The 13,405-nt window shown below is 37.5% G+C and overlaps 1 protein-coding gene and 1 non-coding gene across 6 annotated transcripts in view; both read right to left on the bottom strand.

Moving 5' to 3' along the window:
* Window positions 1-1,180: 1,180 nt before the first annotated feature.
* Window positions 1,181-1,299, bottom strand: LOC115867560 (small nucleolar RNA SNORA57). Its single transcript, XR_004045190.1, has one exon. It is a non-coding gene; the product is annotated as a small nucleolar RNA SNORA57 (small nucleolar RNA).
* A 3,667-nt stretch (window positions 1,300-4,966) lies between these two features.
* The window catches only part of CEP126 (centrosomal protein 126), a 116,953-nt gene continuing 108,514 nt past the window's right edge, over window positions 4,967-13,405 (bottom strand). For all 5 annotated transcript variants that reach the window (XM_060303951.1, XM_060303953.1, XM_060303955.1 and 2 more), the window contains one exon: window positions 4,967-5,387. In XM_060303951.1, coding sequence (XP_060159934.1) covers window positions 5,327-5,387 — 61 coding nt within the window. In that variant the 3' untranslated portion in view covers window positions 4,967-5,326. The remainder of the gene's footprint in view (window positions 5,388-13,405) is intronic.

Genomic DNA, 13,405 nt, shown 5'->3' with positions numbered 1-13,405 from the left:
GCGGTGAGCGGGCTGCTCTTCGATGCGGTGCATGGGCTTCTCATCATGGTGGCTTCTCTTGTTGTGGAGCACGGGCTCTAGGCCTGTGGGCTTCAGTAGTTGCAGCATACAGGCTCAGTAGTTGTGGCACACAGGCTTAGTTGCTCCATGGCATGTGGGATCTTCCTGGACCAGGGCTCAAACCCGTGTCCTTTGCATTGGCAGGTGGATTCTTAACCACTGTGCCACCAGGGAAGCCCAGAAGTCCCTCTTCTGATTTTTTTGATATCCTTTGCCTAAGAGATTACCATATCTTGTAGTGAGTTTTATTAGTTTATTCATTGAGGAAAGTGATGCTTTCTTTGATGCTTCTAAATTTACTTTCTCAATTCGAAAGAGAATCCTTTTTCCCTAAAACTTAAAACTCAGTGTGATAAGGCATTTTTCTTTCTTACATTATTTAAAAATATATATACTATCACATTCTCACTTAGTCTTCACTTTTGTAGCATGCAAAATGCTATTGTCTTTCACTTTAATTCAAAAGGAACCTCTACTCTTTGTCTTTCTACTTTTCTCACTTTTAATGAACCCCCTCTGGATCTAAAATTCTAACATTTATTTTTGGGGGAGTTATGGCCAATATTGCACAGTGATTCTAGTAGTGGACAATGTCATAATGTATTAGTAAAGTACAAATTTTATCCTGCTTTACCAGCTTACTAGTGAGGCTGTTTTGGCCTAGGCTGACTTTGGATTTTAACTATTTTTAACTATCCTTGTTTGTAGAGGCATTCTTTGATGCACAAATGAAAGGAATTAAAGTTAGGGATTATTAAATGTGGAGCTGGTTTGGCATGTAGGATGCTGTTGAATACATCTACAGTAGCATATAAATATAAATCTTTGTCTTTAAAAAAACCCACAAATTTTCATTTGAGATGTTTGGAATACTTCACAAACATCATGGCACACCCATTTGGCCTGCTTACCCCATTGGAATATCATTATTTATTTATTTGTTTGTTTATTTATTTATTTACTGTAGAACAGCCTTTATAGTTTGCAATGCAATGTGGAAGAGGAGGGGATACCACAACTCTGGCTCCTAGGGCAGCTCCACAGACCTGAAATCAAAGAAGGCGTGAGTACCCCAGGAAGGAGCCTGCTGAACCCTGGTTTTGCCCTGCTCCTTGGAGCCCAGTGTCTGGGCACTTGAGGTTAGGACCTATGGAATGGAAGCCTTCCATGCCGAAGATGTGACACTGGGAAGGCCAGAGCCCTTTCCCTCGACCTCCATACATTACTGGGACCGAGAGGAATGTCATTTAATAAATGACATCAAAATTCACAAAATTGTATTGATGGCATAAAAAAAAGTCCCAAAATATTTACTAGTAGAGGCATACAACTTTCTATTTTTTAAAATCTAAGCTCTAAATTTACTCTTGCCTTCCTAAATTCTGCTCTTATACACCCCAAATAAGATGGTACAAAATGCTTCTTCTTTCAGTTGGTCATGACCTTGGGTGGGTTTAACTGTCTCTGGATTATGGTAACAGAATAATGGTTCACCAAAAACAGTCACATTCTGGGCTTCCCTGGTGGCGCAGTGGTTGAGAGTCCGCCTGCCGATGCAGGGGACACGGGTTCGTGCCCCGGTGTGGGAAGATCCCACATGCCGCGGAGCGGCTGGGCCCGTGAGCCATGGCCGCTGAGCCTGCGTGTCCGGAGCCTGTGCTCCGCAACGGCAGAGGCCACAACAGTGAGAGGCCCGCGTACCGCCAAAAAAAAAAAAAAAAAAAAAAAAGAAAAGTCACATTCTAATCCCCATAACCCAGGACTATGTTATGTAAAATGGTGTATTAGTTTCCTATTGTGATGTAGCAAAATACCACAAACTTAGTGTCTTAAGACAATATAATTTTGTTACTTAAAGATCAGAAATCTAAAATGGGTTTCTGTGGGCTAGAATCAAGGTGTTGATAGGACTGTTACTTCTGTAGGCTCTAGGGCAGAATTTGTTTCCTTACCTTTTCTTGCTTTTAGAGGCCACCTGTATCCCTAAGGGTGTGGTCCCCTCCTCCATCTTCAAAACCTGCAGTTTAGCATAATATGCATATCTCTCTCTGACTTTAACACTGACCCTCCTGCCTTCCTCTTTTACTTATCTGGACCCTTATGATTACACTGAATCCACCCAGATAACCCAGGATAACATCCCCATCTTAATATCCTTAACTTAGTCATATCTGCAAAGTTCCTTTTGCCATCTAAGGTCATATCTTCACGTGTCCTGAAGAGGAGGATGTGAACATCTTGGGGGACCATAATTCTGCTAACCAGTTCCATTTTGCCTAACTTTTAAGTTTATTCCTATAAAATTTCTGGTAATACCTTATTATCTTTTTTTTTTTTTTTTTTTACTCCCTCTTGAACCCATTCCAATTAGATTTTTGTTCCAAAACTCTGCTGAATCATTTTTGTCAAAACCACCAGTGAGGGGCTTCCCTGGTGGCGCAGTGGTTGACAGTCCGCCTGCTGATGCAGGGTACACGGGTTCGTGCCCCGGTCTGGGAAGATCCCACATGCTGCGGAGCGGCTGGGCCCATGAGCCATGGCCGCTGAGCCTGCGCGTCCAGAGCCTGTGCTCCGCAATGGGAGAGGCCACAGAAGTGAGAGGCCCGCGTACCGCAAAAAAAAAAAAAAAAAAAAAAACACCAGTGACCTCCAGGTAGCCAAATCCAGTGGGAGTTTTTCAGTCTTAATTTAACCCAAACTTATTACCAGCTTTGACCCAGTTGATTCCTCCCTCCTTCTTGAGACAATTTCTTTCTTCTCTGCTCAGATCTCTTCTCTAGCTACATTCTCTCTGCAGGTGATTTCAACTAATTTCACGGCTGTAAATATCATCTGCACACTGGCAATTCCCAAATTACATGTTGACTCAGGGCCACACACCCAAATTCCAGACTTGTGTATTTAACTGCCTATTTAGTATCACCACTTGGATAGATAATAAGCATCTTAAACCTAAAAATGGATTTTCAGCCAAAACCTGCTTCTCCTTCTGTATTCTTCATCTCAGGAAATGGTTCCATCATTCACACAGGTACTCAGGCCCAAAAACATTGGAATCATCCTTGATTGCTCCTTTTCTTTATTTCACATCCATTCCATCATAAAATATTTCAAAATATATTCTTTATCTGACCGCTTATTACTGCCACCATTGTTAACCTGATCCAAGCCATAAACGTCTCTCACTTAGGCTATTGCAAAACTTCTTTAATTGCTCCCCTCCTTAAATACTTGCTACCTTCTTCCCTCTCCTAAATATATGTTCCAGACACCGGGGTGATCCTTTAAAAGGATCATGTTCCTCCCTTACCCTAAACCCTGCAAAGGATTCATTCACATAAATCTAGACTGAAATCCCATGGCCTACAAGCCCTAGATGGTCCTGCCTGTGGCTACCTCTCTTACATTATTTCCCAGCAATTCTGCCTTGCTCGCCGCTCAGTAGCCATGCTAGCCTTTCTATTCCTTAAATATGTTAAGCACACTCTTGTGGAAGGTCCCCTCTATGTAGAATTCTATTCTACTACCACCAAGGTTAGCTCTCCTACTCACTCAGATATTTGCTCAAATGTCACCTTCTCAGACCCCTTCTCTGAGCACTCTACCTCTGTCTCTAAAATAGTACTCCCATCATTCTCTGTCCCTTACCATGCTCTGGTTTTCATTTGGTATACTGTATAACTATCTGATGTTATAGTTTTATGTTTTAAAATCTGTAATCCTCACTAAAATTTAAGTTCTATAATGGCAAATAATAAGTTTTGTCTTTTATTGTATCTCTAACACACAGAGCAGTACCTAGCACATAGTAGGGGCTCGATAAGTTGAACAATTGAATATTTTTTCCTTTATTTGTTATTTTGATCTGCCACTATGTACCCTATTTTAATTCCTAAGGGCACAAACGAATGACAATCTAGTTTCCAGGAGCTCTTGATTTAGAAGGAGACATTTATACACACAAATAATTACAGTTTGGGGTACAAAGTACCTAATTTATATAGGAGGCAGTAGAGATGATTATTAGGAAAAACTGGAGAAAATTCAACCTAAACAGAATTTAAAAGAATGAATTAAATTTTATTAGGCAGATGTAAGTAGAGTGAAAGGGAAGGCATTCCAAGATAGTAGTATATGTACAAGCAGAGAGGCATGAAATAGCAGGTTGTATTTGGGAGTCTATAAAGAGTTCAGTATATTGGAATAAGTGGTGTGGTGAGAAAGGTGTTAAAGATGATGTAGGTAAGGAGGGAGGACTCATAATATGAAGAGCCTTACATGCCACACTCAGGAGTGTAAATTTTCTCTAGTAGCCAGAGAGGAAGCTCTAAAAACATTTAAGATTGGATTGATATAATTTTCGTTCTGGTCATTTCACTCACACTTTAGAAATGCCATTCTAGCAGCCTTATTGGTGCCAGAGGTAAGAAATTCATCTTGAGATAGTCCAGATGAGAGGTGATGAGAACATGAAGTAGAAATAGTTGATGGAAAATAAAAGGATGTATGAGACTGTCATAATTCTATGAAAAAAAATTTTTATGATCATACAACTTTTGGCTTTGTTTCTATACTGAAAAAAACAAACTTCTAATATATATCTGGTTTCTCCAGCAGACATTCTTATTGGGAAAAGAACATACCGATCAGGCAATTCAAGTAATCCAGTTGAGATTGCAGTTTATTTTTTATATTTACCATTTACCTTGTGAGCTTTGCTAGTAAAGTCAGTTTTTTAGAGACCCATCAGCCCTGGATAAAGTGATAACTTTAATTTCTGAACCTGCATAATTGAGAACAAGACCCCTTGGTAACATCTCTGAGTACAGAGATCCTTCAAAGTCTTAAATAAATAGCATTACTATTTATGAGAGGAATTATTAATCATAAACTTTTTACACTGCTGTACAAAAATTCTGTAGAATTTATTAGGAATTTCAGAAAAACAAGCTTCAGTACTATAGCTAATACATAATTTGAATAATAAAATGCCTTATTTTATTTTTAAATACAATGACTTTATTTCCAGTAGCATACTCATTAAAAACAATGAAGTATTTTCATTTATTAAAAATGTATTTATCAATAAAAACATAACAAAGTATAATTTGTAGCATTAATGTAAACTAGTCAATTTATCTACATTGCCCATGTTATGATTTACCTTTATTTTATGGTTATAGTGTTTTAATAATTAACAAATGCATAAATATATGATATATTTACAGGAGATTCTCAAAAATAATGATGTTACTGTTATACTTCATCAGTGTTTTCTCTGTGATCCGGATCCAACATCAGGATGGATTGGTCCTTGGCTGGCTGTTCTGTAACATAATTTCAGAATATTCTTTAACTGTAGTATTCATAGACTTTAAGGTAAAATCTGTAAGGTGGATCTCCTTACAAAATACAGACTTTAATAAAACTAAACTCACAATTCAATTTCTCAAATGCTACATATACATCAGTCTCAACATAGTGACTACCACTTTACATAAGGCATCATACTAATCATAATAGTCCATAATCTTTACTCTTTGGTAAGATTTGCTTAAGAGGTGCTTTTTAAAATCATAATCTGCTGTGTAAATGGTCAAAACTTAATAATTTCGTTTTCTACAGGAGACACTTGGAGCCGATATAATACCCTAGGAATAGTTTAACAACATATTGGGCTAAAGAAGTTGCTTGGGAAGGTAACTGTTAAAAATTCATTAAATTTATTTTATTTAAAAAAGTAAATACAATTTTCCAAACTAAAAATTCTGCTTCTAAGATTCCTAGTTTTTACATTGAAAAATCATGGTGGGTGTCTTGAGGATGCCCTGCAGTAACCCTATTATCCTATATTGTTTGCATTTTGTCTCTATTATAATGCACACTACTTCAGGAAAGGAAAGTGTTTTCCTCTTTCTAGTCCCAGCCTGGCACATGGTAAGAACTCAGGTAATATCTGTTCAACAAATAAAAAGAGACAAATATCATAGGTTTTACAAAAAGAAAAAAAGAAAAAAAAAATCAGGCTGCTATGGTTTGCCAAAAAGAAGAAATTCTAAATTTTGGATGGGACAAAATTTGGGCTGAATAAGCCCATCTAAAGGGGATGACACTAAAGTCAAGTCTTAAAGAAGAGTAGGAGAGAGACATTTACGAGCAAGTCCTGTGAGGCAGTGGGAGCAGTGTGGGCCTTGGAAGCTGCAAGAAGTTCCAGGGAGACCTGCCTGTTATTCAAGAGTGTGTAAATTATGAGCTGTGGAGCAACTGGAGATGAGGGTGAAAAGGTCTTGAATGTAGTTCTCTGGAGATATAATTTTATCTTTTAGGTGATGTGTAACTACTGAGGTTGGGTTTTAAGAGAGAGAGTGATATGTTCACATTTGTGCTTTAAAAAGATTACTCTGGCGGTGGTGTGAAAGAGGCAGTGGAGCGAGCAAACAGGGAGGCTGTTGAAATGGTCTAGATGAGACATGATGAATTCTTAAACTAAGATACTATCAGTAGAAATGGAGAGGAGTGAATGGATTTGAGTTGCACTTTATTATTAACAGGATTTATTGACTAGGGGTAAGGGAGAATAAGAAGCCTGGATGAGATACAAATTTCTCTCTGGGAAATTTGGTATACGATGGTGTCATTAATTGAAATAAAAATTGTAAAAGGAACAGATTTTGGGGGGAAGATGGGAAACTGTAAACCCTAGTTCGCCACTGAAGAGTTCTGAGACTTGAGAAAATTACTTGATGTCTTTAGCTGAGAAGATTAAACAGAAGAATATGCGTGACACCATTTGGCATAGTGCTTTTCAAGGATAGGAACCCAGTAAGTGTGAGTTTCCTTTCTTCTAATTATATCTCAACAATATTCAGTTGTCACAAAGAATATTAATTGATTAAATATTAACACTCAGTAAAGGGCTTTGGAAGAACTCTAGAAACAGTTGTACTTTTATGGAGTATAAAATGGTCAGAATATTAAAAAAAAGTTTCAGTTTCAAATAAATCTCTGCATTTTATTGCAGTCTGAAAAATGTGGATAATTTATATATTCAAAGCCCATGTATAAAAAATCATAAACTCTCAACCAATATTTTCAAGTATTTAGTATGTGCAAGTTTCTGTGAAGTAGGCAGATAAGTGAAAAATAGCCTCTCAGATTATAGTTCTAAAGAAGATTATTCACATATAAAGACAACTAACAAAAGTGCATACGGAGAGGGCAGAGTCAAGATGGCATACCAGGAGGATGCAGAATTCACGTCTTCTCACAACTAGGGAACCTACCAGGCACCGATGGGGGACCATGGACACCTAAGGGGATGGGAGGAACCCCCAGTGACTGGTTGTTTCAATTATAGTTTAATTTCTCCTAATATATTTTTTATCTTTCTAAATTTATTTTGTTTTTTATTCTTTGATATTGTACTGCTCCTTTTTTTTTTTCTTTCTTTCTTTCTTTTTTTTTTCTTTTACTGCTCCACAAAGCTTGAGGGATCTTAGTTCCCAGGCCGGAGGTCGAGCCCGAACTCCTGTGGTGGGAACTCCAAGTCCAAACTGCTGGACTAACAGAACCTCAGACCCCAGAGAATATCAATCAGAGTGAGGCCTCCCGGAGGTCCTCAACTCAGCACCAAGACCTGGCTCTATCCAACTGCCTGCAAACTCCAGTGCTAGACGTCACAGGCCAAACAAACAGTAAGAAAGGAATACAGCACCACCCATCAAAACAAAACAAAACAAAACAAAAGAAACAACAAAAAATATGTTACAGATGAAGGAGCAAGGTAAAAACCTACAGTACCAAATAAATGAAGATGAAAGAAGCAACCTACCTGAAAAAGAATTCAGAGTAATGATAGTAAAGATGATCCAAAATCTCAGAAACAGAATAGAGAAAATAAAAGAAAAATTTAACAAGGATCTAGGAGAACTAAAGAACAAACAAACAGTGATGAACAACACAATTACTGAAATTAAAAATACTCTAGAAGGAATCAATAGCAGAATAACAGAGGCAGAAGAACGGATAAGTGACCTGGAAGAAAAAATGGTAGAAATAACTGTCAGGGAGCAGAATAAAGAAAAAAGAATGAAAATTGAGGACACTCTCAGAGACTTCTGGGACAACATTAAACGCACCAACATTCGAATTACAGGGGTCCCAGGAGAAGAGGAGAAAAAGAAAGGGTCTGAGAACATATTTGAAGAGATTATAGTCGAAAACTTCCCTAACATGGGAAAGGAAATAATCAGTCAAGTCCAGGAAGCGCAGAGAGTCCTATACAGGATAAACCCAAAGAGAAACATGCCAAGACACATAGTAATCAAACTATCAAAAATTAAATACAAAGAAAAAATATTAAAAGCAGCAAGGGAAAAACAACAAATAACATACAAGGGAATCCCCATAAGGTTAACAGCTGATTTTTCAGCAGAAACTCTGCAAGCCAGAAAGGAGTGGCAGGACATATTTAAAGTGATGAAGGGGGAAAACCTACAAGCAAGATTACTCTACCCAGCAAGGATCTCATTCAGATTCAATGGAGAAATTGAAACCTTTACAGATAAGCAAAAGTTAAGAGAATTAGGCACCACCAAACCAGCTTTACAACAAATGCTAAAGGAACTTCTTTAGGCAGGAAACACAAGAGAAGGAAAAGACCCACAACAACAACCCCAAACAATTAAGAAAATGGTAATAGGAACATACATATCAATGATTACCTTGAATGTAAATGGATTACATGCTCCAACCAAAAGAGATAGACTGGCTGAATGAATACAAAAACAAGACCCATACATATGCTGTCTACAAGAGACCCACTTCAGAGCTAGGGACACATACAGACTGAAAGTGAGGGGATGGAAAAAGATATTCCATGCAAATGGAAATCAAAAGAAAACTGGAGTAGCAATTCTCATATCAGACAAAATACACTTTAAAATAAAGACTATTACAAGAGACAAAGAAGGACACTACATAATGATCAAGGGATCAATCCAAGAAGAAGATAAAACAGTTGTAAATATTTATGCACCCAACATAGGAGCACCTCAATACATAAGGCAAATGCTAACAGCCATAAAAGAGGAAATTGACAGTAACACAATCATAGTAGGGGACTTTAACACCCCCTTTCACCAGTGGACAGATCAACCAAAATGAAAATAAATAAGGAAACACAAACTTTAAATGACACATTAAACCAGATGGACTTAATTGATATTTATAGGACATTCCATCCAAAAAACCAGAATACACTTTCTTTTCAAGTGCTCATGGACATTCTCTGGGATAGACCATAACTTGGGTCACAAATCAAGCCTTGGAAAATTTAAGAAAATTGAAATCATATCAAGTAACTTTTCTTACCATATGCTATGAGACTAGATATCAATTAAAGGTAAAAATCTGTAAAAAAAAAATACAAACACATGGAGGCTAAACAATACACTACTTAATAACCAAGAGATCATTGAAGAAATCAAAGAGGAAATCAAAAAATACCTAGAAACAAATGACAGTGAAAACACGATGACCCAAAACCTGTGGGATGCAGCAAAAGCAGTACTAAGAGGGAAATTTATAGCAATACAATCCTACCTCAAGAAACAAGAAACATCTCAAATAAACAACATAACCTTACACCTAAAGCAATTAGGGAAAGAAGAACAAAAAAACTGCAAATTTAGCAGAAGGAAAGAAATCATAAATATCAGATAATAAATAAACGAAAAAGAAATGAAGGAAAAAATAGCAAAGATCAATAAAACTAAAACCTGGTTCATTGAGAAGATAAACAATGTTGGTAAACCATTAGCCAGACTCATCAAGAAAAAAACAGAAATATTCAAATCAATAGAGTTAGAAATGAAAAAGGAGAAGTTACAACTGACACTGCAGAAATACAAAGGATCATGAGAGATTACTACAAGCAACTCTATGACAATAAAATGGACAACCTGGAAGAAATGGACAAATTCTTAGAAAAGCACAACCTTCTGAGACTGAACCAGGAAGAAAGGGAAAATATGAACAGACCAATCACAAGCACTGAAATTGAGACTGTGATTAAAAATCTTCCAGAAAACAAAAGCCCAGGACCAGATGGCTTCACAGGCGAATTCTATCAAACATTTAGAAAAGAGCTAACACCTATCCTTCTCAAACTCTTCCAAAATATAACGGAGGGAGGAACACTCCCAAATTCATTCTACGAGGCCACCATCACCCTGATACCAAAATCAGACAAAGATGTCACAAAGAAAGAAAACTACAGGCCAATATCACTGATGAACATAGATGCAAAAATCCTCAACACAATACTAGCAAACAGAATCCAATGGCACATTAAAAGGATCATACACCATGATCAACTGGGGTTTATCCCAGGAATGCAAGGATTCTTCAATATGCGCAAATCAATCAATGTGATAAACCATATTAACAAAATGAAGGATCATGTGATCATGTCAATAGATACAGAAAAAGCTTTTGACAAAATTCAACACCCATGTATAATAAAAACTCTACTGGAAGTAGGCATAGAGGGAACTTATGTCTACATAATAAAGGCCATATATGACAGACACACAGCCAACATCATTCTCAATGGTGAAAAACTGAAACCATTTCCACTAAGATCAGGACCAAGACCAGGTTGTCCATTCTCACCATTATTATTCAACATAGTTTTTGGAAGTTTTAGCCACAGCAATCAGAGAAAAAAAAGAAATAAAAAGAATCCAAATTAGAAAAGAGGAAGTAAAGCTGTCACTGTTCGCAGATGACATGATATTACACATAGAGAATCCTAACGATGCTAGCAGAAAAGTACTAGAGCTAATTAGTGAATTTGTTAAAGTAGCAGGATAGAAAATTAATGCACAGAAATCTCTTGCATTCCTATGCACTAAGTATGAAAAATCTGAAAGAGAAATTATGGAAACACTCCCATTTACTATTTCAACAGAAAGAATAAAATACCTAGGAATAAACCTACCTAAGGAGACAAAAGACCTGTATGCAGAAAACTATAAGACACTGATGAAAGAAATTAAAGATGATACAAACACATGGAGATATATACCATGTTCTTGGATTGGAAGAGCCAACATTGTGAAAATGACTATACTACCCAAAGTAATCTACAGATTCAATGCAATCCCTATCAAACTATGAATGGCACTTTTCACAGAACTAGAACAAAACATTTCTCAATTTGTATGGAAACACAAAAGACCCCGAATAGCCAAAGCAATCTTGAGAAAGAAAAACGGAGCTGGAGGAATCAGGCTCCCTGACTTCATACTATACTACAAAGCTACTGTAATCAAGACAGTATGGTAGTGGCACAAAAACAGAAATATAGATCAATGGAACAGCATAGAAAGTCCAGAGATAAACCCACGCACATATGGTCACCTTATCTTTGATTAAGGAGGCAAGAATATACAGTGGAGAAAAGACAGCCTCTTCAATAAGTGGTTCTGGGAAAACTGGACAGCTACATGTAAAAGAATGAAATTAAAACACTCCCTAACACCATACACAAAAATAAACTCAAAATGGATTAAAGACTTAATGTAAAGGCAGACACTCTAAAACTTTTAGAGGAAAACATAGGCAGAACACTCTATGACATAAATGACAGCAAGATCCTTTTTGACCCACCTCCTAGAGAAATGGAAATAAAAACAAAAATAAACAAATGGGACCTAATGAAACTTCAAAGCTTTTGCACAGCAAAGGAAACCATAAACAAGACCAAAAGCCATCTCTCAGAATGGGAGAAAATATTTGCAAATGAAGCAACTGACAAAGGATTAACGTTCAAAATTTGCAAGCAGCTCATGCAACTCAGTATCAAAAAAACAAACAACCCAATCCAGAAAGGGGCAGAAGATCTAAATAGACATTTCTCCAAAGAAGATATACAGATTGTCAACAAGCACATGAAAGAATGCTCAACATCACTAATCATTAGAGAAATGCAAATCAAAACTACAATGCGGTATCACCTCACACCCGTCAGAATGGCTACCATCAAAAAATCTACAAACAATAAATTGTGGAGAGGATGTGGAGAAAAGAGAATCTCCTTGCACTGTTGGTGGGAATGTAAATTGATAAGCCTCTATGGAGAACAGTATGGAGGTTCCTTAAGTAACTAAAAATAGAACTACCATATGACCCAGCAATCCCACTACTGGGCATATACACTGAGAAAACCATAATTCTAAAAGAGTCATGTACCACAATGTTCATTGCAGCTCTGTTTATGATAGCCAGGACAGGGAAGCAACTAAGTGTCCATTGACAGATGAATGGATAAAGAAGTGGTACATATATACAATGGAATATTACTCAGCCATAAAAAGAAATGAAATTGAGGGCTTCCCTGGTGGCGCAGTGGTTGAGAGTCTGCCTACTGATGCAGGGGACACGGGTTTGTGCCCCGGTCCGGGAAGATCCCACATGCCGCGGAGCGGCTAGGCCCGTGAGCCATGGCCGCTGAGCCTGCGCGTCTGGAGCCTGTGCTCCACAACGGGAGAGGCCACAACAGTTAGAAGCCCGTGTACTGCAAAAAGAAAAAAAGAAAAGAAAAAAAAATGAAATTGAGTTATTTGTAATGAGGTGGATGGTCCTAGAGTCTGTCATACAGAGTGAAGTGAGTCAGAAAGAGAAAAGCAAATACCAAATGCTAACACATATATATGGAATCTAAAAAAAAAATGATTGTGATGAACCTAGGAGCCAGGACAGGAATAAAGACACAGATGTTGAGAATGGACTTGAGGACACGGGGAGGGGGAAGAGTAATTTGGGACAAAATTAGAGAGTAACATTGACACATATACACTGCCACGTGTAAAATAGATAGCTAGTGGGAAGTAGCTGCATAGCACAGGGAGATCAGCTCGGTGCTTTGTGACTGAGCTTTGTAAACTTATCCCACCTAGAGGGGTGGGATAGGGAAGCTGGGAGGGAGACGCTAGTGGGAGGAGATATGGGGATATATGTTTACATATAGCTGATTCACTTTGTTATACAGCAGAAACTAACACAACATTGTAAAGCAATTATACTCCAATAACGATGTTTAAAAAAAGTGCATATGGAGTATATGTATACAAACAGATAAGTTCAGAGGAGGGTGAGAATATCATAGCTGGATCGATCACAGACTTCATGGGAGAACTAACATTAAGTTGGAGCTTTGATGGTTGTACCTGAAGAGCAGAGCAAAAATATAATGTAGATAGGAATTGGGCATGAACATAAGTGAAGAGGGCATGAACATAAGTGAAGAGGGCATGAACCTAAGTGAAACACTCTAAATGTG

The sequence above is a fragment of the Globicephala melas genome, chromosome 8 (genome assembly GCF_963455315.2).
Source record: "Globicephala melas chromosome 8, mGloMel1.2, whole genome shotgun sequence".
NCBI lineage: Eukaryota > Metazoa > Chordata > Mammalia > Artiodactyla > Delphinidae > Globicephala > Globicephala melas.
Note: the sequence above shows the minus strand (reverse complement) of the source record. Positions and strands in the feature narration are given on the sequence as shown.